The 25,091-nt window shown below is 44.7% G+C and overlaps 1 protein-coding gene across 1 annotated transcript in view; it reads left to right on the top strand.

Moving 5' to 3' along the window:
* Positions 1-25,091, top strand: part of xgb (x globin) — a 71,549-nt gene that overhangs the window by 15,997 nt on the left and 30,461 nt on the right. Inside the window, exon 2 of the mRNA XM_041179224.1 lies at positions 22,856-22,963. Within this exon, the coding sequence (XP_041035158.1) occupies positions 22,856-22,963 (108 nt within the window). The remainder of the gene's footprint in view (positions 1-22,855; positions 22,964-25,091) is intronic.

The following is a 25,091-nucleotide window of genomic DNA, read 5'->3' as shown; positions in this document are numbered from 1 at the left end:
GCCAACACATCCATCCTTGTGATGTTCAGCCTTCCATGCCAATTGGAAAGCAAAAAGACTCATTATCCAATTGGATAGTGCTTGACTCTCAGCCAAACAGCCTACTCCCCTACAACCCACCCCCCAGTTTTCAATGTTTTGATATCTCATAAAGAGAAATGTTGAAAGAGAATTACAAAATAAAGCAATCTTTTTGAATGCCCCAATGATTTCTCTCCAGGGTTTTCCCACAGCAGTGTCCTGGATGGAGATTGATTTTCAATTCCTGGAGACTCCAGGCCAATCCTGGAGGGTTGGCAACCCTATGTAACATAGCTTGGTGCCAAATGTCATTTGATACTGTTCCTGTGAAGCGCCTGGAGCATTTTACTCTGTTAAAGGTGCTATTTAAAAGGAAGTGTTGTTATTGGAGGTAGAAAAAAAGATTTTAGTGTTAAATGTGAAAGTACGTTCAGTGTTAATGTTCTACATTAGCCTATAACAGGCCTCAGGGAAAGTGGCATCAGATATGAAGTATAAAGACAAGAGCAGAACACAGAACTGAAATTCCACTAGCTTGCATGCAGATAGAAAGGAACATTAGAGTGAGAGAGAGAAAGCACTGTTCTGATAGTGGTGTTAAAAGCGTCCCTGTTCTCAACAATAGATTCTCTCAATGCTTGAATTCACCAAGCCCAAAAGAACAGCAGGGCTGGCCAGATCATTAAAGCTTCTGAACAAGTCTATCTGTTGGGTTAATGGTCTGTGTTACAGATGTGAGGATTGATGACTTTTTTTTAAAAAAAGACAAGAAATGTGCTTATGTGTGAAAATGTCAATGAGCCTATGAACTGGATTGGGTTGCCTCTCCCTCCCCTCCAGCACCTTTCTTCCCAGATGTCCTACAGTCAGACAAAAGGGAAAAACATGTTATAAACTAGTGGTAGGCTGCGGTACCCCGAAATGCTCCCTCCGAAACAGGCAGTATGACTGCCAGCTCTCCCATGGAGTTGCTCATAGTCAACTGGAAGCAGTGGTGCGGAGGAGAAAGGGTTCCAGTAAAGTTGTGACAAGGCAGCAAATGTAGCCAGGCTATTTAAGAAAGGAGGGGGAGAGAAAACAGGGAACTGTAGACCTGTCAGCCTGATGTCAGTAGTCGGGAAAACGCTAGAATCTTTTATAAAGGAGGTGATAACTGGGCATTTGGAAAATAATGATCTGATTGGCAGAGTCAGCATGGATTTATGAAAGGAAAATCATGTTTTACAAACCTGTTAGAGTTTATTGAGGATGTAATTAGCAGAATAAATAAGGGGGAACCAGTGGATGTGGTGTATTTGGATTTTCAGAAGGCTTTCAATAAAGTCCCATAGAGGAGGTTGTAAACAAAATTAGAGCTCATGGGATTCGGGGTAATATAGTGGCATGGATTGAGGCTTCATTAATGGACAGAAAACAGAGAGTTGGAATAAACGGATCATTCTCAGGTTGGCAGGCTGTGACTAGTGGGATACCACAAGGATCAGTGTTTGGTCCCCAGCTATACACAATCTACATCAATGATTCGGATGTGGGGACCAAATGTAATATTTCCAAGTTTGCTGATAACACAAATCTTGGTAGGAAGGTGAGTTGTGAGGAGGATGCAAAGAGGCTTCAATGGGATTTGGTCAGGTCAAGTGAATGGGCAAGAACATGGCAGATGGAATATAATGTGCAAATATGTGAAGTTATTCACTTTGGTAGAAAAACCAGAAATGCAGAGTATTTCTTAAATGGTGAGAGGTTGGGAAACATTGATGTCCAAAGGGATCTGGGTGCCCTTGTTCATGAGGCACTAAAAACTAACTTGCAGGTGCAGCAAGCAATTAGGGAGGCAAATGGTATGTTGCCCTTTATTGCAAGGGAGTTTGAATTCAAGGGTAAAGATGTCTTACTGCAATTATATAGAGCTTTGGTGAGATCAAACCTGGGGCAGAATTTCCCCCCCCCCCCCCCCATCCTGTCGGGGAGGAAGTTGATGGGTGGGCGCGTGTGGGTGCGCTTCCGATCAGCGCCCCCGATCGGAGGCGCGGCGCCATTTTACATGGGTGGGCCAATTAAGACCCGCCCAGCATGACGTCTGCTCCCTGTGCGGGCGAGGGGAAATGCCTAAAATCGAGAGTGTGCTCTTTCACGCATGCGCACGAAAGAGTGCACTCATCTCCCTGAGGCTAAGTGCAGCCTCAGGGAGATCGGCTCTACTTTCAAAAATATTAAAAATAGAAAAAAAAAATTTCCCTCACATGAGCTGGGACATGTTCATAATTTCCAAAAAAGCTTTATTAAAATTTTTAAAACCCACATGAAACCTCATCCCGCCCGTGGATGAGGTTTCATATTTTTTCTACTTCCCACCGGGAATCCTGGCCTGCCCACCAATATTAAGGTTGGACGGGCAGGCCCACTAATTACTTTAGTTGATCTGTCAACAGCCTCAATGGGCCATTGACAGTCTGGCGGGCCTGCAGCTGATTTTGTTGCGCCCCCACCTCCCAAAAAATTTAAATGGGGCGCAGTGACATCAGGAGTTCCGCCCAATGTCACCGTGCGTCATTTTACGCTTCAGTAAGTGGGCCCCACCTCCCCGCTCATCGATGGTAAAATCCTGCCCTGGAGTATTGTGTGCAGTATGCTCTTTATCTAAGGAAGGATATACTGGCTATAGACATGGTGCAGCGGAGGTTCACCAAGCTAATCCCTGGGATGGTGGGGTTGTGCTTAAAGAAAAATTGAGATAACTGGGCCTGTATTCTCTAGAGTTTTGAAGAACGAGAGGTCATCTCATTGAGTGTATTTAAGACCGAGATAGATAGGTTCTTGATTGGTGAGGGGGATCAAAGGTTACGGGGAGAAGGCGGGAGAATGGGGTTGAGAAACTTATCAGCCATGATTGAATGGCGGAGCAGACTCGATGGGCCGAATGGCCTAATTTCTGCTCCTATGCCTTATGGTCTTATGGTCTAAGTGTACAAAATTCTTACAGAGCCCAACAGGGTGGATTCAGGAAGGATGTTTCCCCTGGTTGAAGGAGTGGGCTGGGGAGGGCAGGAGGTGCTGAATTGAGGTTTAGAACCTGGGGACACAGTCTCAGAATGAGAGGTCAGCCATTTAGGACTGAAATGAGGAGGAATTTCTTCACTCAGAGGGTGGTGAATCTTTGGAATTCTCTACCCCAGAGGACTGTGGAAGTTCAATCATTGAACATGTTCAAAACAGAGATCAATAGATTTCAGGATACTAACGACATCAAGAGATATGGGGACAGCAGGGGAAAATTTCATGAAGGCAGGAGATCAGCCATGATCTGTTGAATGGTGGAGCAGGTTCGAGGGGCCGAATGGCCTACACTTGCTCCTATTTCCTATGTGATAGTTACAGGACATGTGTGATACACAAGATTTCAAATCAGTTACAAAGCTTTCTCGGGTTTACAAGGGAAAGGAAGATTTGCATTCATGACCCTAGCAATTCCAAAGTAGAGCAGGGGAGTTCTCCCTGAGGTGCTGCCAATAATTCTCCCCCAGTCAACATCACACAAAGAGATTATCTGCTCATTATCCATTGCTGTTTGTAGGAGCTGGCTGTGGGTAAATTGGCTGCTGCAGTTCCTCCATTCCAACAGTGATTACACTTCAAAAAGTACTTATTTGGCTGCAAAGCACTTTGGGGGCTGTGAAAGATGCTATATAAGTGCAAGACTTTCTGTTCATGCATCGCAAGTTCAATCCCAGATTTGGGTTTTGTTGACTGATCACTGGAATTGGCCACAATCCATCTGCTGATCTCACCAAAAAAAAAACCATCTGGTCATTATCGCATTGCTATTTGTGGGAGCTTGCTGTGCACAAAATGGCTACCACATTTGCTATATTACAACAGTGATGACATCTCCAAAGCGTTTTCAGATATCCTGAGGTTGTCAAAGGCATGATATAAATCTGAGTCTTTCTCACTCTCTTTCTTTAACCCATCCCATTCCGAGGAGCATTTGACTCCAACACCGATTCCCTGTAATTGGCCTGTTTCCCAAGACTGTGATGCCTTAGCTTGATGAGCATAGGTGTTTGCCTTCCAGGAATTGGCTTTAATCATTGGGATCTTCAGTGTGTTTATAGCGGCCTTGCTATCTTACTTTCTCAGCCGGGAAAACTATCCCTAAGTGCTCACAAAATCTGACCACACTGCGATAATGCTGATCTAGCTGCTCAGATAAGCTGCGATTGGCTAGGTGTGAAGAATAAAAAGCTTGGCATACTTCCTACGGCAACATCTATTGACAATGAGCTGCACACTTAAAGAATCTTTGCTGCAGCTGCACTGGGTGAACAGAATCACAGAAAGTATATGGCAAAGAATGAGGCCATTCAGCCCACTCTGCCTGTGTCAGCTCTTTGAAACAGCTGCCCAATTATCCCCATTACCTGCTCCCCACTTCCCCAGAGCCCCGCATATCTTTTTCCTTTTCAAGTATTTCTCCAACTCCCACTTTGAAAGATCCTATTGAATCTGCTTCCACCACCCTTTCAGGCAGCGCATTCCAGATCGTAACAGCTCCGCGCTGTTCCTTTAAAAAAAATTCTAACTCCACATCTTCAAGTGAAAAGCATTATTTCCTTGAAGTAGCTCATGACATGGTTTGTTCAACTGTGAGAATCTGTTTCCAGAACGGCAGAGCGTTCATAACTTCAATAAATGCCAGTGACCCCACAACCACAGAATTAATTTCAAAAATGTGTCTCGTCCCAGGAGGTTGCAGACACTTTTTTTGTGGTGTCTGATTGCTGACACAATTACAGTAACTGCATTTCAAAAGCACTTTATTAGCTGTAGAGGGTGGTGGGGTGTCCATAGGTTTGCGGAAGGCACCATAGACAGGTAAGTTTTGGGTGTGCGTGTCCACAGGTCCCCTGAAGGTGACAGGACAGGCAGATCAAGTGGTCAAGAAAGCAAACGGAATGCTTTCCTCTATTGGGCAAGGTATTGAATACAAAAATAGGGATGTAGTGCTGGAACTGTATAAAACACTAGTTAGGCCACAGTTGGAATTGTGTATACAGTTCTGGTCACCACATTACAGGAAGGACATAATTGCTCTGGTGAGAGTGCAGAGGAGATTTATAAGAATGTTGCCAGGGCTTGAAAATTACAGCAATGAGAACAGATTGGATAGGCTAGAGTGATTTTTCTGGGATCAGAGGGGTGACCTAATTGAGGTGTGCAAAATGATGAGGGTCCTAGATAGGGTAGACAGGAAAGATTTGTTTCCCCTAGCTGAGGGGTCAATCACCAGGGGATAAATTTAAGGTGATTGGTAGAAGGATTAGAGGGGACATGAAGAAAAACCTTTTTCACCCAGAGGGTGGTGGGTGTCTGGAATTCACGGCCTAAGTTGGTGGTTGAGGCTGAAATGCTCAACTCATTTAAAAGGTGCCTGGATCTGCATCTGAAGTTCTGTAACCTGCAAAGATTCGGTCCGGGTGCTGGGAAGTGGGATTAAAATGAGCAGCTAGTTTCTTTTTTTCACTTCTTTTGGCTGGTGCAGACAGGATGGGCTGAATGGCCTCTTTCAGTGCCGTAACTTTTCTATGGTTCTAAGTTTGTTCATTTTATCTGTTCTGTTGCAAACTGCTTGTCTGAGCATGACTGAAGGGGTAACACTCTGTAGAGCGCCCATATGCTCCTTAACACTGCAATGTGCCTTAATTCTTTTGGAATATGTCCCAACTGACAGCGCAAAAAAAAAAATTTCCAGGAACTACCCTCTGTTCCCTTCAGAACCAATAACCAGTTAGCCTGCTTCAGGAAGCTGAGGCAGAGTAACTCAGTCAAGAAATAAATTGATTCACGTTCTGTGCATCTTCTCTTTGGCCAATTGAGAGGAAGTCCAGGCTATTCACCTGCCCAGACCCCACCTCAGCATTCAACCCCAACCAGACAGAGTAACTGTTCCCAGTGGCATCAGAGCTAACGCATGGACTATCTGACTATGTTCCTGACACTTCAGCATACGGACTGCAGTAGTTCAAGGAGGCAGCTCACCACCACCTTCTTAGGGACACTTAGGGATGGGCAATAAATGCCTGGTCAATGATGTACGAGTTCTATGAATGAATAAAATCAAGAGTGTATCAGAGGGGCTGCTGCACTGTCGGAGGGTCAGTGTTGATGGAGTGCTGCGCTGTCGGAGGGTCAGTACTGAGGGAGTGCTGCACTGTCAGAGGGTCAGTACTGAGGGAGTGCTGCACTGTCGGAAGGTCAGTACTGAGGGAGTGCTGCACTGTCGGAAGGTCAGTACTGAGGGAGTACATCACTGTCAAAGGGTCAGAACTAAGGGAGCGCTGCACTGTCAGAGGGACAGTACTGAGGGAGTGCTGCACTGTCAGAGGGCCAGTACTAAGGGAGTGCTGCACTGTTGGAGGGTCAGTACTGAGAGAGGGCTGCACTACCAGAGAGACAGTACTGAAGGAGCGCTGCACTGTCAGAGGGTTAGCACTGAGGGAGTGCTGCACTGTCAGAGAGTCAGTACTGAGGGAGTGCTGCACTGTCAGAGGGACAGTACTGAGAGAGTTCTGCACTGTCAGAAGGTCAATGCTGACGGAGTGCTGCACTGTTAGAGGGGTCAGTACTGAGGGAGTGCTACAGTATCAGAAGGTCAGTACTGAGGGAGTGCTGCACTGTCAGAGGGTCAGTACTGAGGGAGTGCTGCACTGTTGGAGGGGTCAGTACTGAGGGAGTGCTGCAGTATCAGAAGGTCAGTACTGAGGGAGTGCTGCACTGATAGAAGGGTCAGTACCGAGGAAGTGCTGCACTGTTGGAGGGTCAGTAATGAGGGAGCGCTGCACTGTTGGAGGATCAGTACTGAGGGAGTGCTGCACTGTCAGAGGGTCAGTACTGAGGGAGTGCTGCACTGTCGGAGGGTCAGTACTGAGGGAGTGCTGCAGTATCAGAGGGTCAGTACTGAGGGAGTGCTGCACTGTCAGAGCGTCAGTACTGAGGGAGTGCTGCACTGTTAGAAGGGTCAGTACCGAGGGAGTGCTGCACTGTTGGAGGGTCAGTACTGAGGGACTGCTGCACTGTCAGATGGTCAGTACTGAGGGAGTGCTGCACTGTCAGAGGGTCAGTACTGAGGGAGTGCTGCACTGTCGGATGGTCAGTACTGAGGGAGTGCTGCACTGTCAGAGGGACAGTACTGAGGGAGTGCTGCACTGTCAGAGGGTCAGTACTGGGGGAGTGCTGCACTGTCGGAGGGTCAGTACTGAGGGAGTGCTGCACTGTCAGAGGGTCAGTACTGAGGGAGTGCTGCACTGTCGGAGGGTTAGTACTGAGGGAGTGCTGCACTGTCAGAGGGTCAGTACTGAGGGAGTGCTGCACTGTCAGATAGGCAGTATTCCAAATGAGATGTTAAACCAGCTGCCCTAGTTATCGGGCATAAACATTCCCACGGCCTCATTGAGAAAGAGAAAGGGAGGTTGCCCAGGTTACCTGCATCACTACAGTGACTACGGTTCCAAAGACTGTCATTAACTGTAAGATGCTTTGGGACTTGAAGCCCTGAAAGGAGCTATATAAATGCAAATATTAATGGTGATGTAAGTACAAACATTAATATATACTAATGTAAGCGGTATAAATGCTGGCATAAAGCAACCCTAATCTAAACATTCATGCTAATGTGAATGTGGTTTTTATATCAGGCTCAGTTAAACCTCTCAGGGTGTATTCAACATAGCCTTTGAAAGTTTGTGGTTTTGATTGATTCAGTACTAGTAAACAAGCTTATTATATATTAAATAATCCTATCTAACAAATGCGCAATGGTATTAAAGGATAAGTACATTCTGTGCCATAATCGTTTAGCCTAGAATGCAACAAAAGAGGTTCAAGCATTCATTGGTGCTGCTTCGCCTCAATCACGTTTCAGACTTCTGTGTCGACACGTTCACTGTTGTGATGCCACCAACATTGCAATGGGATTTAACAGGAGCGAAAAAGTAATCAGCAGTTATACTAACAGGCTGCAAGAAGGTGTCATTTGATGCTGGACCTGTTTTCCACTGGTGTTGGTGCAGTTCAGGAACCCGCTCATTAAACCGAGGCCCCTCCTGCTCTCTTGGATGGACATTCAAGATCCCACAGCCCCTTTCTCAAGTCAGACCTGTGGGTCAGTGGGTAACACACTCAGCTTGAAGGTTCTCTCACAACGTTGCAGGTTCAAGTTCCACTCCAGGACTCGAGCTCAAAAATCAAGGCTGACCCTCCGTGAGGGGGTGCTGTCAGAGACGCTGGCTTTTGGATGAGTTGTTAAACCGAGTCTGTGCCTGCCCTCTCGGGTGGGTGTTAAGGATTCAGTGGCACTATTTCGAAGAAGAGTAGGGGAGTGATGCCCAGTGTCCTGGCCAACATTTATCCCTCAGACCAACATCACAAAAACAGATTACCTGGTCATTATCACATTGCTGTTTGTGGGAGCTTGCTGTGCACATTGGCTGCTGCATTTCCTACATTACAACAGTGACTACACTTCGGAAGCACCCGTTGGCTTTAAAGTGCTTTGAGATGTCCAGCAGTTGTGGTAAAGTGCTATACAAATGCAAGACTCCTTCTCTCTTCCTAACTATTGTTTCTGGGATCTTACTGTGCAAGCGCCTACTGCTTTTTTCTGCATCACAGCAGTGACTGCACTTCAAAATATCTTTCTTGGCTTTGCCTCCTTGACCACCCCTTCCCTCCTTCTCCGAATAGACAGGGACAAGCTAATTTAAGAACCAGGCACAGAGCAGGGTCGAGTCTGGAAATTCCTTTTCTATTCACTAGACTATTGTAGTGGATTTGTGCGTGTCTGAGCTCCCAGTGAAGAGCTTCACTCATTCCTGAAAATCACAGGGTACATTGTCCATCAGATCCCCGATACTTCCCAATCAGAAACAGCAACTCCGAAATTTGGCTGCTCCTTTGTCCAAAAGTAGGTGTGATTCATTTTTACTATTTTAAATATATAAAATTCTAAAGGGTAGATGCTGAGAAAAAGTTTGACCCCTGGCTGGGGAGGGGGTGGGTGGGGGGGTGGTGGTGTGGCGGGGAGGGTCTAGAACACAGGGTCACAGTCTCAGGATAAGGCGTCCGCCATTTTGGACAGAGATGAGGAGAAATTTCTTCACTGGGAATGTTGTGAATCTTTGGAGTTCTCTACCCCAGGGGGCAGTCGACGCTCAGTCATTGAGTATATTCAAGACTGAGATGGTTAGGTTTTTTTGGATACTAAAGGAATCTCGGGTGAAGTTTAGAAGCAATCTTATTATATGCAACTTCAATAGACAGAATCAGGTTTGCTAATGTGACCTCTGTTAATTGCCCACACTGTTGCATTTTTCCAACACGTGGTGCAGCTGCTTTTATATCATTTATTTAATAAAAATTTTGTGCCAGGTACTTCCTGTTTTCATGATTTCTTGTCATGCTTTTCAATTTTTTGTCAAAGTTTACCATGCAATGTCACTGTTTCCCATTCAATTTTCCTATGTCAACCGTCACAGTGCAATTACAGAGTCTGGCCACCAGATGGTGCCATGGAGTAAGTTTCTGAAACTTCACTCCCGACTCACTCACCAAGGGGGTACAACTGTAAAGGGGGTGCAGGAGCAGAGGGACCTGGGTGTATTTGTGCATAAGTCATTGAAGATGGCAGGACAGGTTGAGAGAGCGGTTAAAAAAACATACAGTATCCTGTATCAGGCTTTATCAACAGGGACAGAGATTACAAGCGCAAGCAAGTTATGTTGAATTTGTATAAGTCACTAGTTCAGCCTCAGCCAGGGTCCTGCATTCAGTTCATGAGGGGCCTGGACAGAGTATACAGAGAGAAACTGTTTGCACTCATGACAGGATCCAGAATGAGAGGGCACAGATTTAGAGTAATTTGTAAAAGAATCAATAATGATATGAGGAGAAACTTTTTACACAGTGAGTGGTTAGGGTTTGGAATGAGCTGCCAGAGAGTGTGGTGGAGGCAGATTCAACTGAGGCTTTCCAAAGGGAATTAGACGGTGATCTGAAAAGGAAGAATGTGCAGGGTTACAAGGAGAAGGCAGGAGAGTGGTAATGGGTGAGTTGCTCATTCAAAGGGCTGGTGCGGACAAGATGGGCCAAATGGCCTCCTTCTGCACCATAATCAATTCTTTGATTCTGTGATTCTGTGGTGCTGTACATCGACTTACATTCATTGACTATGAGCAGTGTCATAGGAAAATTACAGATGCGGAAAATATGTATCTGTAATAAACTTGGAATGCAGGGCTAGTTTCTTGTAAGAATAAACTTTATTTTTAGACTCCTGATGAGGCTACATGCTTGTCTCAAGCCCAAGGCTAGAAAGCTCCATGCCTGATTCCCCGCCCTTAGGGCTGATTCATCTATACAGTCACATGAACCCCATATAACAGTAAGAAATGGTTTAACATACAATCATTATATTCCTCTCCCTTTAAGTTTGTTTAACCCTCTTATTTACAAAAAACATCTTTACCCATGTTATATACAATTATATACAGTTCATGCCGTTATAAATTTAGTCTTTGAGGAGGTTTTCGGATTCAGGTAGAGCGATGCAACTCTCCACCTGGAGGTTCTTCCATTGGATTGACTTGAACAGGAACTGCAGCATCAGGAACATCCCCGGACAATGGCAGTTTGGAATTATTTACTCCAACAGAGACATCCAGTGTGTCTAATCTTTGTTGAGCTGGCACCTCAGGGGTCGAAGTTTCCACTATGATTGCAGGTGGATTAACTGGTTGGAGGGTTTCTCGACTTCTGAGATGATCCACGTGTTTCCTATCAATCCTGTTTTCCGCTTCGAATTGATGAGATAAAGGTCCTGTTTCAGAGACGATTGTTACTAGGGACCCATCTCGGTCCAGTTGCAAAATTTTGTGCAAAAACTGTCTCTCCCACAGTAAACTCTTGACCTTTACTGTGAATATCATGATTCGCTTTCTGACTCCCCTGTTTCTTTCCACCTTCCCCTCTAAATTAGAGAATACTAGACTCAATCTTGCACAAAGTTGGCACTTCATTAACAATTCTGAAGGTGTTAAACCAGTGAGGAGTTGTGCAATAGCTGAACAGGAATCTTGAAATTCGTGTTTGTAATTCTAACTCTGTTAGTTTCTTCATGCCAGTTTTAAAGGTTTATACTGCTCTTGCTGCTAACCCATTAGACAAGAGATGATACGGTGCTGTTCTGATGTGTTTACTCCCATTTAGGTTCACAAATCTTTGGAATTCAGTGCTAGTGAAAGCCATACCACTGTCTGGCACAATAACTTCAGGTAAACCATAAATGCTGAAACTCTGGCACGGTTTTTCAATGGTTCAATGAGGTGATCTCATTTTAAACACATCCATCCATTTGGCATGTGCGTTGATAATCACAAGAAATATGGTACCTAGAAATGGACCTACATAGTCTGTATGTGATGTAACCCAGGGTCAACCAGGCCATTCCCATGGATGCAGTGGAGCTGAAACAGGCAACTTCTGCTGTTGCTAACACTGGAGACAGCATTTCACCATTTTTTCTATATCACTGTCTCTACCTGGCCACCAGATATAACTCTGTGTGAGCATCTTCATTTTCGAAATACCTGATGCATGCTATTAAGTTCCTCCAATAATGGTTCTCTTCTTTGCACAAGAATAACTACTGTTGCTCCCCATAACAAGATTCCATCTTGACAAATCAGTTCGGACCTACGTACAAAGAATGGTTTGAATTCTTCAGGGACTTGTGCGTTTGATCATCCTTGTAATACCTGTTCACGGACTCTTGCTAAAATTGAATCCTAATTTGTCGAATTCTTTATCTGCCTCACGCTGTCTGGTGGAGTCCAGGAAATTCAATGCAAGTTCTACCTCTTGAGGTACTAGAATGTGCAAAAGGCTACCTGGCAAAGGAAGATGACTGAAGGCATCTACATTTGTTAAATGCGTACCCAGACGGTGCATAAAAGTGAACTTGTATGCCAACAAAATTAAAACCCATCTTTGAATTCTAGCAGAGGCTATCGGTGGGATTGCCTTGTCTTCACTAAACAGTCCTGACAGTGGTTTGTGATCTGACGCTACAGTGAAATGTTGGCCGTGCAAATATTGATGGAACTTTTTTTAAACTCCAAATATGATAGATAAGCCTCTTTTTCAATTTGAGAGTAACAGTTCTCAGCTGCAGACAGGGTTCTGGATACATGTCTTATCACTCTTTCAGATCCATCCCCCATCTTGTGTGATAATGTTGTTCCCACCCAATGGGGAGATGCATCACAAGTGAGTGTCAATTCCTTAGATGGGTCATAGTGCACTTGCAGACACGATGAGTGTAAAAGTTTCTTAACCCTTGTGAGGGCTTCCCTTCACTGTGCCTTCCAGGACAATCTGTGGTTCTTCTTCAATGATACGTGTAATGGGGATAACACTGTAGAAAGATTAGGCAAGAATCAACTGTAACAGTGAACCATGCCCAAAAAAGACTTGAGCTCTGTGATTTTGGTAGGAGAGAGAGCGCTTCCTTGATTGCCATGACTTTCTCCTCTAATGGATGTAACCCTTGGGCATCCATTCAATAACCAAGATACCTAACTTCCTTTGCTAGGAAGGTGCACTTTCCTTTTTTTAAACAAACGCCAGCCTCCAAAAATCTCTTCAGAACCTCTTCCAGGTGGCCCACATGTTCTGCTTCTGTGGCTCCTGTGATTAGGACTTCGTTCTGGTACACAATAACTCGGGAAAGTCCTTGTAGTAAACTTTCCACGGTTCTTTGGAAAATCACACATTGCAGGGTAGCATGTATATTGGTACAAGGCCTTTTGTGTTCATAGTGACATAACTTCTTGATGTGTTGTCCAGCTCTAGCTGTTGGTATGCATGGCTCATGTCCAGTTTAGTGTAGAATCTTCTTCCTGCAAGTTTAGCTTGCAGATCTTCAGTCTTTGGAATTGGGTATTTGTCTAATGTCACAGCCCTGCTCACTGTTAATTTATAATCTCCACAGATGTACATGGTTTGGTTTGGTTTTAGCACAGGGGCTACGGGTGCTGCCCATTCTGTAAATTGAACTGGCTGTATTATTCCTAACTTCTCCAAATGACATCATTCCACTTCTACCTTTTCCCTTAGAATGTAAGGCACAGGTCTTGCCTTAAAAAACTGGGTTGTTGCTTCAGAGTCCATGTATTAGTTTTAGATTGTAGACCTTTGATTTTCCCCAACTCATCTCAGAATACTCTGTCATATTTTTTCAGCAATTCTGGAATTCCTCCTGTCTTGACCTGAAAATTTTCGAACCAGTTTAGTTTGATTTCTTTCAACCAATCACAGCTCAGAAGGCTGAGGCCTTCTCCTGTTACAACAATTATTGGCAGCTGAGCTGTCTATTTTCTATTCATTCATGAGGTGTGGGCTTCGCTGGCTGGGTCAGCATTTATTGCCCATCCCTAATTGCCTTGATGTTAAATGGTGGTGCTGAGCTGCCTTCTTGAGCTGCTGCAGTCCATGTGGTGTAGGTACACCCACAGTGCTGTTAGGGAGGGAGTTCCAGGCTTTTGACCCAGCGACAGTGAAGGAACGACCGAAATATTTCCAAGTCAGGATGGTGAGTGACTTGGAGGGGAACTTGCAGGTGGTGTTCCCATCTATTTGCTGCCCTTGTCCTTCTAGATGGTAGTGGTCGTGGGTTTAGAAGGTGCTGTCCAAAGGATCTTGATGAATTCCTGCAGTGCATCTTGTAGATAGTACACACTGCTGCTACTGTACACCGGTGATGGAGGGAGTGAATGTTTGTGGATGTAGTGCCTGTCAAGCAGGCTGCTTTGTCCTGGGTGGTGTCGAGCTTCTTGAGTGTTGTGGGAGCTGCATTCACCCAGGCAAGTGGAGAGTATTCCATCACACTCCTGACTTGTGCCTTGTAGGTGGTGGACAGGCTTTGGGGAGTCAGGAGGTGAGTTACTCAGTGCACGATTCCTAACCTCTAACCTGCTCTTGTAGCCATAGTATTTATATGGCTAGTCCAGTTCAGTTTCTGGTCAATGGTAACCCCCAGGATGTTGATAGTGGGGGATTCAGTGATGATAATGCCATTGAACGTCAAGGGGCGATGGTTAGATTCTCTCTTGTTGGAGATGGTCATTGCCTGACACTTGTGTGGCGTGAATGTTATTTGCCACTTGTCAGCCCAAGCCTGGATATTGTCCAGGTCTTGCTGCATTTGGACATGGGCTGCTTCAGTATCTGAGGAGTCACAAATGGAGCTGAACATTGTACAATCATCAGCGAACAACCCCACTTCTGACCTTATGATGGAAGGAAGGTGAAGCAGCTGAAGATGGTTGGGCCGAGGACACTACCCTGAGGAACTCCTGCAGTAATGTCTTAGAGCTGAGATGACTGACCTCTAATAATCACAACCATCTTCCTTTGTCTATTGCCTGTATGATACAGGTACAGAGGTGATGCCTTTGCCTGCATTGCTTATGTTTTTAACTGAGCAGCGGTTTTCTCCAAATTCAATGGCTGGGTACCATCTCTGAGGTATTTAAAGATGCGTCCTTCTGCCACTGTGGTTGATGCTCCTGTGCCCACCTTCATGAGCAGAGGCTTTCCATTTACTTGAAGGGTAATAATGATTGGTTCAGTTTTCCTGGACTTCAGATTGTGTAGGGAATAAACATCAGCCTCAGTAATTACTGGCTCATCTATATTATGCACTTAATTTAGCTTCCTGATGTCTGAATGGCTTTCTTGATCTAGCCTTGCACTGTTTAACAACATGCCCTTTTTTGTGGCAGTGATGGCATTCTGCCTCTTTAAATCTGCAGACCTTGGGTACATGATTTTCTCCACTTGATAACAGTTTAACTTCTGGGTTACTGGTGAACTGCTTCCAGTATTTCTTTTTATTTTTCTAGTGGTAGGGACTGTGTCCCGTGGTTAGGACACAGCCAATGGGATTTGAACAACTCATTTGGCAGTTGTTCAAATCCCAAAAGGAAACTTGAAACAACTGCTGCAAGTTGCTTTGTAATTTGTATAAATTTCGAGATGCGTGCCTTGAATTCAATAGTAATAAGACCATCAAGTCTTATAGGTTTTTACAAAACTAGATTAAACATTTATTAACAAGAAAAATGATTTTTAAGCACATACATATTGTCTACAAATTACTACTATAATAATTTCTAAATCCCCTATTTAATCTGACTCACAGTTACACTTTCATTAAGGCAACAGTAAGACACATAGATTGCAAAAGACCCAGGCAAAGAAACATGATACCCTGAACCAGTCAAATTCAAAGTGAGTTTTCTTAACTTCAGTTCTTTGAAGACAGCAGCTTGAGGCATAGATGCTGAAGGCTTTTCACACTTGTAAGATCTTAAAATGCCTACCCTTACACACAGCCTTCGCTCCTTTATACATATTTTCCCTTCTGAATGCAATTTCCCTTTGCTTCATTATGCCTTTGGACTTTATTTTTCTGATAATAAAAATCTCTCATAGCACTAAGTTTTATCAGTAATCTTTGGGAAAATTAAACACACTGTTTCTAAACTTCACCTGGCTAGATGATACATTTCACCCCTCCTTTGAAAACAATCAAGTTTGGTTTTGAAGAGGTTACTCCCTCCTATCCAGCAACTACCACATAGGCCAGTTGAAGAGGAGAAGTTACAATCCCCGATCACACAGCGACCACAGAGACTCAGGCTTCCTTTCACTGGTTTTATTCAAGCGTACGCAAGGGAGCCGCAATCATTCCTAAGAATGACCCAGCTCCCAGACTGATTACATTTCACTACTTTTGTACTTTTTCTTACCATAACACATTTGAGTACATTTGAATATATCCAATCGGTAACCGACACACAGGTACCATGTTAAAACTATCCTATTGAGTACATAAACATGTGATTCTGTTAACCAATTATTCTAAAGGGTGTATACATAATTACATTATCCAATTAAAATTAAAACACGTACGCAAAGACCTTGGTTCTCACAACTCAAGACTGTTTGTGTTTCATTAAAGCCCCCTCTTTGTCCATTGTTCATCTTCCCATATCTAAGCTAAAACCATCTGCCCCTTCCCTGTGTGAGAAGGGAGTACACTTAATCTAATTTATGTCTTTTCTTGTGTCTCCAGTCTGACTCAAGGCTGTGTAATGTTCATCTGATAATCGTCAACTCTTAACATGTTCAGCAGCAATGTCTGCCTGGAGATTTTAAGTGTTCTTCAGTAAATTCTTACAGTGCTCTCTTTTAGCATTTTTAATTTTCCCCTAACAGTTTATTTAAAAATGCAAATATCCTTTTGCACCTTACATTTTAAACTTCCCCCATGTTTACCATGTTTACATCAAAGCCTTCAGACCAGCTGTCTTTAATACAATTAAGTCTCACACACACTCACACACACATATAGACACAGACACCACTATTTTACAATAAATTCCAATAACATTATTATATCTTCCTGACATGCCCCTCCTTATTAAAAAAACTGAACCGTCATAATTTAAAAGGATGTCTTCATTTTTATTAACCCATCTTATACTGTCTCCTATCCTTATCTATATACTTACACTATTACAATACCAGATACATGCATTAACATAACAACATATACACAAATCCTTCGTATCAACAGGATTTATTTCAGTTTCAGTGTCCAGGTTTTAAATAGTCCAATTTTCCCTTTCAGCTTCAACACTTGATAAAGCACCTGCAATCAGATTTTCTCATCCCGCTACATGTATAATCTGTAGATTAAATGGTTGCCATAATAAACTCCATCGGAATAGCCTTGTACTTCAGTCTCAAAATTTGTCCAGAAACTTTAAAGGATTGTGGTCTGTATAGACAATTGTTTCTGATGAATTGTTTGCAAAATAAATCTCAAAATGCTGCAATGCTAACACCCAACCTAAAGCCTCCTTTTCAATCATTGAATATCCCTTTATTATACATTCAACTTCCGTTAAACATACCCTGTTGGTTTTTCAATTCCATTGTCATCGTCTTGTAACAGTACAGCCCCAATGCCTATATCGCTTGTGTCAATGGCCAACTTAAATTGCTTGGTGTAATTGGGTACTGCCAACATGAAGCTTCAGTTATGAAGATAGATTGGAGAGGTTGGGACTGTTCTCCTTGGAGAGGAGAAGGCTAAGAGGAGATTTGATAAAGGTGTTCAAAATCATGAGGGGGGGCTAGACAGAGCAGATAGGGTGAAGCTGTTCCCAGGCCTAAAAAGATCAAGAATGAGAGGGCACAGGTTTAAAGTGATTTGCAAAAGAAGCAAGTGTGACATGAGAAAAAACCACAACGAGTGGTTCAGGTGTGGAATGCACTGCCTGGAAGTGTGGTGGAGGCCAGTTCAATCGAGGCATTCAAGAGGACAATAGATGATTATTTGAATAAAAACCGTGTTCAGGGTTACAGAGAAAGCGCAGGACAATGGCACAGTTATCATCGTGGAGGCTGTGATCATTGCTGGCACGTTCAACCTGTCATGGGAATATTTGCATTAACATCAACAAGTATGTGTAGATACATGTGTGGACCAACACAGGCAAACTTACCTAACAAAACAGGAACTTACCAAGAACAGAAATTTATTTAGTCACATCATCATTGTGGTCACAGCTACTCCCAGAGTTAAAGGTGAATCTCGCCATTTCACCTCTTTAAAACTTTGCTGCATTAGGCACCCTAGGATTGTGGGCAGTATGTCTTCATTTTCAAAGCCTGGGTCATAATCTGGTGAAGCCAATCATTGCCCGTTATTGTGCCCTTGTAGAATGAAGCTGGACAAAACTTGCCCCCAGTTTTACAGCACAGTAAGATGCCATCACCCCTTGCGTCAGCTCTTCACCTCACTCCCACCCCTTGTCTTCTCCCTACCACCGCCAAACACCACCACCCTACCCCCACACTCCCACACCACTCCAGCTTTAATTTCCTTTTATTTTTAAGTATACAGTTATACAGGGAATTAGTGAGACCACATCTCGAATACTGGGTGCAGCTTAGGTCTCCTTATTTAAGGAAGGATGTAAATGCATTGGAGGCAGTGCAGAGGAGGTTTACTAGATTGATACCTGGAATGAGTGGGTTGTCTTATGAGGAAAGGTTGGACAGACTGGGCTTGTTTCCACTGGAGTTTAGGAGAGTGAGGGGTGATTTGATTGAAGTATACAAGATCCTGAACGGCCTTGACAAGGTGGATGTGGAAAGGATGTTTCCTCTTGTGAGGCCAGAACTAGAGGGCACTGTTTTAAAATTAGGGGTCACCTTTTTAGGACAGAGGTGAGGGGAAATTTTTACTCTCAGAGGGTTGTGCAACTTTGGAACTCTGCCTCAGAAGGCAGTGGAGGTGGGGTCACTGAATATTTTTAAGGCAGAGGTAGATAGATCCTTGTTAGGCAAGGGAATCAATAGTTATCAGGGTTAGATGGGAATGTAGCACTTGAAACACAAACAGATCAGCCATGATCTTATTGAATGGCAGAGTAGGCTCGAGGGGCTGAATGGCCTTCTGCTCCTATTTCATAAATTTGTATGTTCATATTTAGCTACCCCACTTTTTAAAAGATATTCTAGGTTTTTTTTCTGATAAATCATTGGTTATAGGCACCACCAGGAGTATCTTGGACAGGCCTGGACACCAGCCTAATGTTAGAAAGGGGACAGAGGAGGCCTTGCAGGATGTTATCAGGGATGAGGGACTTCAGTTATGAGGAGAGTTTGGAACAGTTTCAGCTGTTCTCCTTGGAACTGAGAAGGTGAATTGGGTGCCTCTAATAGTTGTTACCAAGGTGATGAGAGGTTTTGTAGAGCAGGTCAAGGAAAATCTGTTCCCTGTAACAAGTGGGTCAACAACCAGTGACTATTCTTTCGTGGGATGTGGGTGTCACTGGCTGGGCCAGCATTTTTATTGCCCACCGCTAATTGCCCTTGAGAAGGTGGTGCTGAGCTGCCTTCTTGAGCTGCTGCAGTCCCTGTGGTGTAGGTACACCCACTGTGCTGTTAGGGAGGGAGTTCCAGGATTTTGACCCAGCGACAGTGAAGGAATGGTGATATATTTCCAAGTCAGGATGGTGAGTGGCTTGGAGGGGAACTTCCAGGTGGTGGTGTTCCCATCTATCTGCTGTCCTTGTCCTTCTAGATGGTAGTGGCCGTGGGTTTGGAAGCTGCTGTCTAAGGAGCCTTGGTGAGTTGCTGCAGTACAGAATCCTGGAACTCCCTCCCTAACAGCACTGTGGGTGTACCTACACCACATGGACTGCAGCGGTTCAAGAAGGCAGCTCACCACCACCTTCTCAAGGGCAATTAGGGATGGGCAATAAATGCTGGCCCAGCCAGTGATGCCCACATCCCGTGAATGAATTAGATAAAACATCTTGTAGATGGTACACACACTGCTGCTACTGTGCGTCGGTGGTGGAGGGAGTGAATGTTTGTGGATGGGGTTCCAATCAAGCGGGGCTGCTTTGTCCTGGATGGTGTCGAGCTTCTTGAGTGTAGTGGGAGCTGTACTCATCCAGGCAAGTGGGGAGTATTCCATCACACTCCTGACTTGTGTCTTGTAGATGGTGGATAGGCTTTGGGGAGTCAGGAGGTGAGTTACTCATCGCAGGATTCCCAGCCTCTGACCTGCTCTTGTAGCCACAGTATTTATATGGTTAGTCCAGTTCAGTTTCTGGTCAATGGTAACCCCCCAGAATGTTGATAATGAAAAGCACTGGACAAAGGTCCTGAGGGCAGATGGAGAGAAATGTTTTTACTCAGGGAGTTGTCAGGTTTTGGAACACTTGACCTGAAAAGTAGGTGGAAGCTGAGTCCATCAATAATTTTAAAAGGGAATTGGACAGGTGCTTGAGGAAGAAGAGCGCACAGGATTACTGACAAAAAACAGGGGTGTTGGACTAAACACGACAGTTCTTTTCAAAGAGCCAGCACAGGCACGATGAGCTGAATGGCCTCTCCCTGTCCTGTAATTTCCTATGATTTTTTGGCTCCCTCACAGTTTTCTGGGGGGGTGCTCCCCAGTCACCCTTATAAAACCTTCAGTTTTCTTGGTGCCAATTTTTAAAATCTATGCTCCGGCCTGTGAAAACCCCCCTTACCCCTTGGAGTTTTTAACCCTTCCATCTGGTCCCCTCTTAGCTTTTGTTGCTCTAGAGAAGCAAGTATCCCTGGTCTCTCCTCATTAATCCCGTTAGAATCTCTTACAGAAAGGAAATAGCCAGGATAAAATGGACGGCAAAATCAAGAAAGATACAACTGGCATTTCGATAGCGCCTTTCACAAACTCAGGACATCCCAAGATGTTTTACAGCTAATTACGTACTTTCAAAGTGTATTCTCTGTAATGTAGGAAACTGGTGACCAATTTGTGCACGGCAAGCTCCCACAAACAGCAATGGGATAACGACCCGTTTTTTGAGGGATAAATATTGACCCAGGCTCTGGAGAGAACTCTCCTGCTCCTCTTCAAAATAGTGCCATTAGGAATTTTATGTTCAACTGGCAGGGCCTCAGTTTAACATCTCAACCAAAAGACAACACCTCTGACCCTGCAGCTCCTCTCAGTGCCACACTGGGAGTGTCAGCCTGGGTTTTGCACTCAAGTTGCTGGAGTGGGACTTGAATCCACAACCTTGTGACTCAAAGGCAAGTGTGTGACCCACTGAGCCAGTCAAGAAAGGACACAGTGGGGTTGGGGGGGCGGGGGTGGGGGGCAGGTGAGGGGAGCGGGTGCACAAGGTGGTGGTGGCAGGGCAAGTGAGAAAGAGAAGGAAATATTGGAGGTTTTGGGTGTGAGGAGGGTGCTTCATGACAGTCCCCTAGATAATCTATATATTTACATTATATGTACAGTACAAACACTTCCTAACCATCACATTCAGAAATCCATTTTTAATGCAAATTTCTGCATCACTCTCTTAAAAATAAATAACAAAGAAACAAAGGAAGCATTTGCTACATTCAGAAACGAACAGAAAGTTGGAGACATGCAATATCTGGAGACTCTTTGCAGACCTTCACAGTAATTACTCCCTGTGTAACTCACAGTGTTGGGATGAATTATATGTCCTAGCCTTAAAGGGACATGAGCCTACCATTTAACAGCAGGATAACGCATTGTGGTTTGAGTAGTAAAATGGTCCTTTAGCTAAACAACTGATACACTGACTCACTGTCGGCGGGGCCATGAAGGAGCTGCTAGTATGTGTGGAAACATAGGTAAATCTTGTTCTAGAACTAATGAGTGTTTGTCGCACTTCAAAATATTCAGTAAGTATTGAAGGAAAATATTTTGTCTCACTTTGATGTTACTGATTTTGGAGACCATTTTGCAATTTGCACTCCAAAGAAAAGCATCAATCCTGGAATTGCCTTCATGATGTATCTATTCATGGCCTTAAAGGACAGACTGAGATCCAAACAAAGATTATCCTCATATATTGCACATTAAAGACCGAATTTTCCCCCAGAGTCGTGGTGACTCCTTGGAGTTTCCAAAAAGATGGGCAGGGTCCGGATGTAGAAATCCTGCCCCAATTTCTGACAGATCCCATTTTTGCCAGTAGGGAAAAGTAGGCGGGGGTGTGATTCACACATGGGGTAAACTCAAATTCGGCTTTGAACTCAGTGTTGAGTTCAATTAGACCCCATTTTGGCTGTTGTTGTGGGCCTTAACCCACAGCATGGGAGTCAAAATTTATGGAGTAAACATAAAGATTCTTGAAGGGTGGATGAGATCTGTATAACTGTCATGATGTGAAGTTATTGGAATTCCCAGCATTTAAAATGAAAAAATAGCTTGCTAGTGGAAGTGAAAGGTTCTAACAGTTACAATAGCTGTTTGTTGACGTTTCCTTCAGAGCTCTTTATGAATGTTTGATTGATTTCCAGAATTATAATTATCTCAGCAGGGGAGTTTTAAATTCACAGGTTCATTGACAGCTCAAAGATATTATTAAAGGACTCGCTGCCTTTGGTATGGGGCTACGAATAGAAATTTGTTTTTATCAGAGATTAAGTGCTTGAGGAAATTTTAAAAGTTTGAATGGGCTTTCATGGATGGTATTTTTTAATATAGTGAAGGCTGTATTACAATATTAGATTTTTATTTTATTTCATCCGAACATGGCTCCTCAGATCTGCCATGGTAGATACTAGCTGAGTTGACATGGAGGATGCAAGGTTAATGGGGGTCAATGGGGGGGGCATGTGTTGGCATGGATTGGCATTAAGTTGATATGGGGGCTTATAAGGGGCCTTGGGGATGGGTGGGGAACATGGATTGACATGGAGGGTATGAGGAGCATGAAGATAGCATGGGGAGTGGATTGAGGGTAATGGGCTATGAGGGTTGAGGGCTAAAGGACCTAAGATTTAACGAAACAACTGGGTCAAAGTCCCAGAGAAGTGAGGCGGCCTTTTAACCAGGCCACCCCTCTGATCGCCTCTGATCTGTTTCGGGGGTGGTGGGCCCAATTCTAACCTGCACCCTCCCCCCACTCCCCCCCCCCCCCCCCCCCCCCCCCCCCCCCCCGCAACTTCTACAACCCCCAGAGTGAAAATTGGATCTGACGGGGCACTCCCTGCCACAGTGAGTAAATTTCCCAACTCGAGCTGCCTGCCTAGGTAGTGCAAATCCAGCCCTAATCATCTGCATAACCTCAACCTGCCCATTATGAGCAATGCTGGGGGGGCGGGGGGTGGGGGGTGGGGGGAGTTGGACAAGTTAACTCTGAAAGGTGTTGCTCTCTTTCAGGCTGTTTGAAACCCACCCTGAATGCAAGGATGTCTTCTTCCTCTTCCGTGACATAGAGGATCTTCAGCAGCTGAAGATGAGCAAGGAGCTGCAATCTCACGGACTCCGGTCAGTAACCTTAACGTTAATGGGGCAAGTGGAGAGCTTTAATCTGCTGACTGTTTTCCAGGAGTAGGAACCTCATGGGTGGGGAGGAGAGGGGGAATGCATTTGTTTTCTTTTGTATAATCGCAAGTGTTACACAAGTTATTTTTAACACAAGTCATTGTGCTTGCCATATAGATCAGTGACCTGGAGCTCAAGATTCAGGGACATCTCTGGATCTGTCCCATGATGTAATAGAATTATCTAACCACAAATAAAAAGAAAGACTCACATTTCTATAGCACCTTTCACAACATCCAGATGTCCCAGAGCATTCTTTTTAAAAAAAATTCATTCATGGGAGGTGGGCTTAGCTGGCTGGGTCAGCATTTATTGCCCATCCCTAATTGCCCCTTGAGAAGGTGGGGGTGAGCTGCCTTCTTGAATCACTGCAGTCCATATGATGTAGGTACACCCACAGTGCTGTTAGGGAGGGAGTTCCAGGATTTTGACCCAGCAACAGTGAAGGAACGGCGTTATATTTCCAAGTCAGAACGGTGAGTGGCTCGGAGTGGAACTTCCAAGTGGTGGTGTTCCCATCAATCTGCTACCCTTGTCCTTCTAGATGGTAGTGGTTGTGGGTTTGGAAGGTGCTGTCGAAGGACACTTGGTGATTTCCTGCAATGAATCTTGTAGATGGTACACACACTGCTGCTACTGTGTGTCAGTAATGGAAGGAGTGAATGTTTGTGGATGTGGTGCCAATCAAGCGGACTGATTTATTGTGGCTGATGTTGAGCTTCTTGAGTGTTGTGGGAGCTGCACTCATCCAGGCAAGTGGGGAGTATTCCGTCACACTCCTGACTTGTGCCTTGTAGATGGTGGACAGGCTTTGGGGAGACAGGAGGTGTGTTACTGGTCACAGGATTCCCAGCCTCTGACCTGTTTTTGTAGCCACAGTATTTATATGGCTAGTCCAGTTCAGTTTCTGGATAATGGTAATCCCCAGGATGTTGATAGTGGGGGATTCAGCAATGTTAATGCCATAGAATGTCAAGGGCGATAGTTAGATTCTGTCTTGTTGGAGATGGTCATTGCCTGGCACTTGCATGGCACGAATGTTGCTTACCACATGTCAGCCCAAGCCTGGATATAGTCCAGGTCTTGCTGCATTTTGATGCCAGTGTTGTAGCTGTACTGGAACAGCTTGGCTAGGGGCGCTGCAAATTCTGGAGCGCAAGTATTCAGTACTATTGCCGGAATATTGTCAGGGCCCATAGCCTTTGCAGTATCCAGTGTCTTCAGTTGTTTCTTGAAATCACATGGAGTGAATCAAATTGGCTGAAGACTGGCATCTGTGATGCTGGGGACCTCCGGAGGAGGCTGAGATGGATCATCCACTCGGCACTTCCGGCTGGAGATTGTTGTAAAAGCTTCAGTCTTATCTTTTGCACTGATGTGCTGGGCTCCCCCATCATTGAGGATGGGGATATTTGTGGAGCCTCCTCCTCCAGTGAGTTGTTTAATTGTCCACCACCATTCACAATTGGATGTGGCAGGACTGCAGAGCTTAGATCTGATCGGTTGGTTGTGGGATCGCTTAGCTCTGTCTATCACTTGCTGCTTATGCTGTTTGGTATGCAAGTAGTCCTGTGTTATAGCTTCAGCAGGTTGACATCTCGTTGTTAGATATGCCTGATGCTGCTCCTGAGATGCCCTCCCGCACTCTTCATTGAACCAGGGTTGATCCCCTGGCTTGATGGTAATGGTAGAGTGGGGGATATGCTGGGCCCTGAGGTTACAGATTGTGTTCGAGTACAATTCTGCTGCTGCTGATGGCCCACAGCAGCTCATGGACACCCAGTCTTGAGTTGCTAGATCTATTCAAAATCTATCCCATTTAGCACAGTGGTGGTGCCACACAGCACGATGGAGGGTATCCTCAATGTGAAGGCAGGACTTCGTCTCCACAATGACTGTGCGGTGGTCACTCCTACCGATACTGTCATGGACAGGTGCATCTGTGGCAGGCAGGTTGATGAGGATGAAGTCAAATATGTTTTTTCCTCTTGTTGGTTCCCTCACCACCTGCTGCAGACCCAGCCCAGCAGTTATGTCCTTTAGGACTCGGCCAGCTCGGTCAGTAGTGGTG

The sequence above is a fragment of the Carcharodon carcharias genome, chromosome 34, assembly GCF_017639515.1.
Source record: "Carcharodon carcharias isolate sCarCar2 chromosome 34, sCarCar2.pri, whole genome shotgun sequence".
In the NCBI taxonomy this organism is placed as follows: domain Eukaryota; kingdom Metazoa; phylum Chordata; class Chondrichthyes; order Lamniformes; family Lamnidae; genus Carcharodon; species Carcharodon carcharias.
Note: the sequence above shows the minus strand (reverse complement) of the source record. Positions and strands in the feature narration are given on the sequence as shown.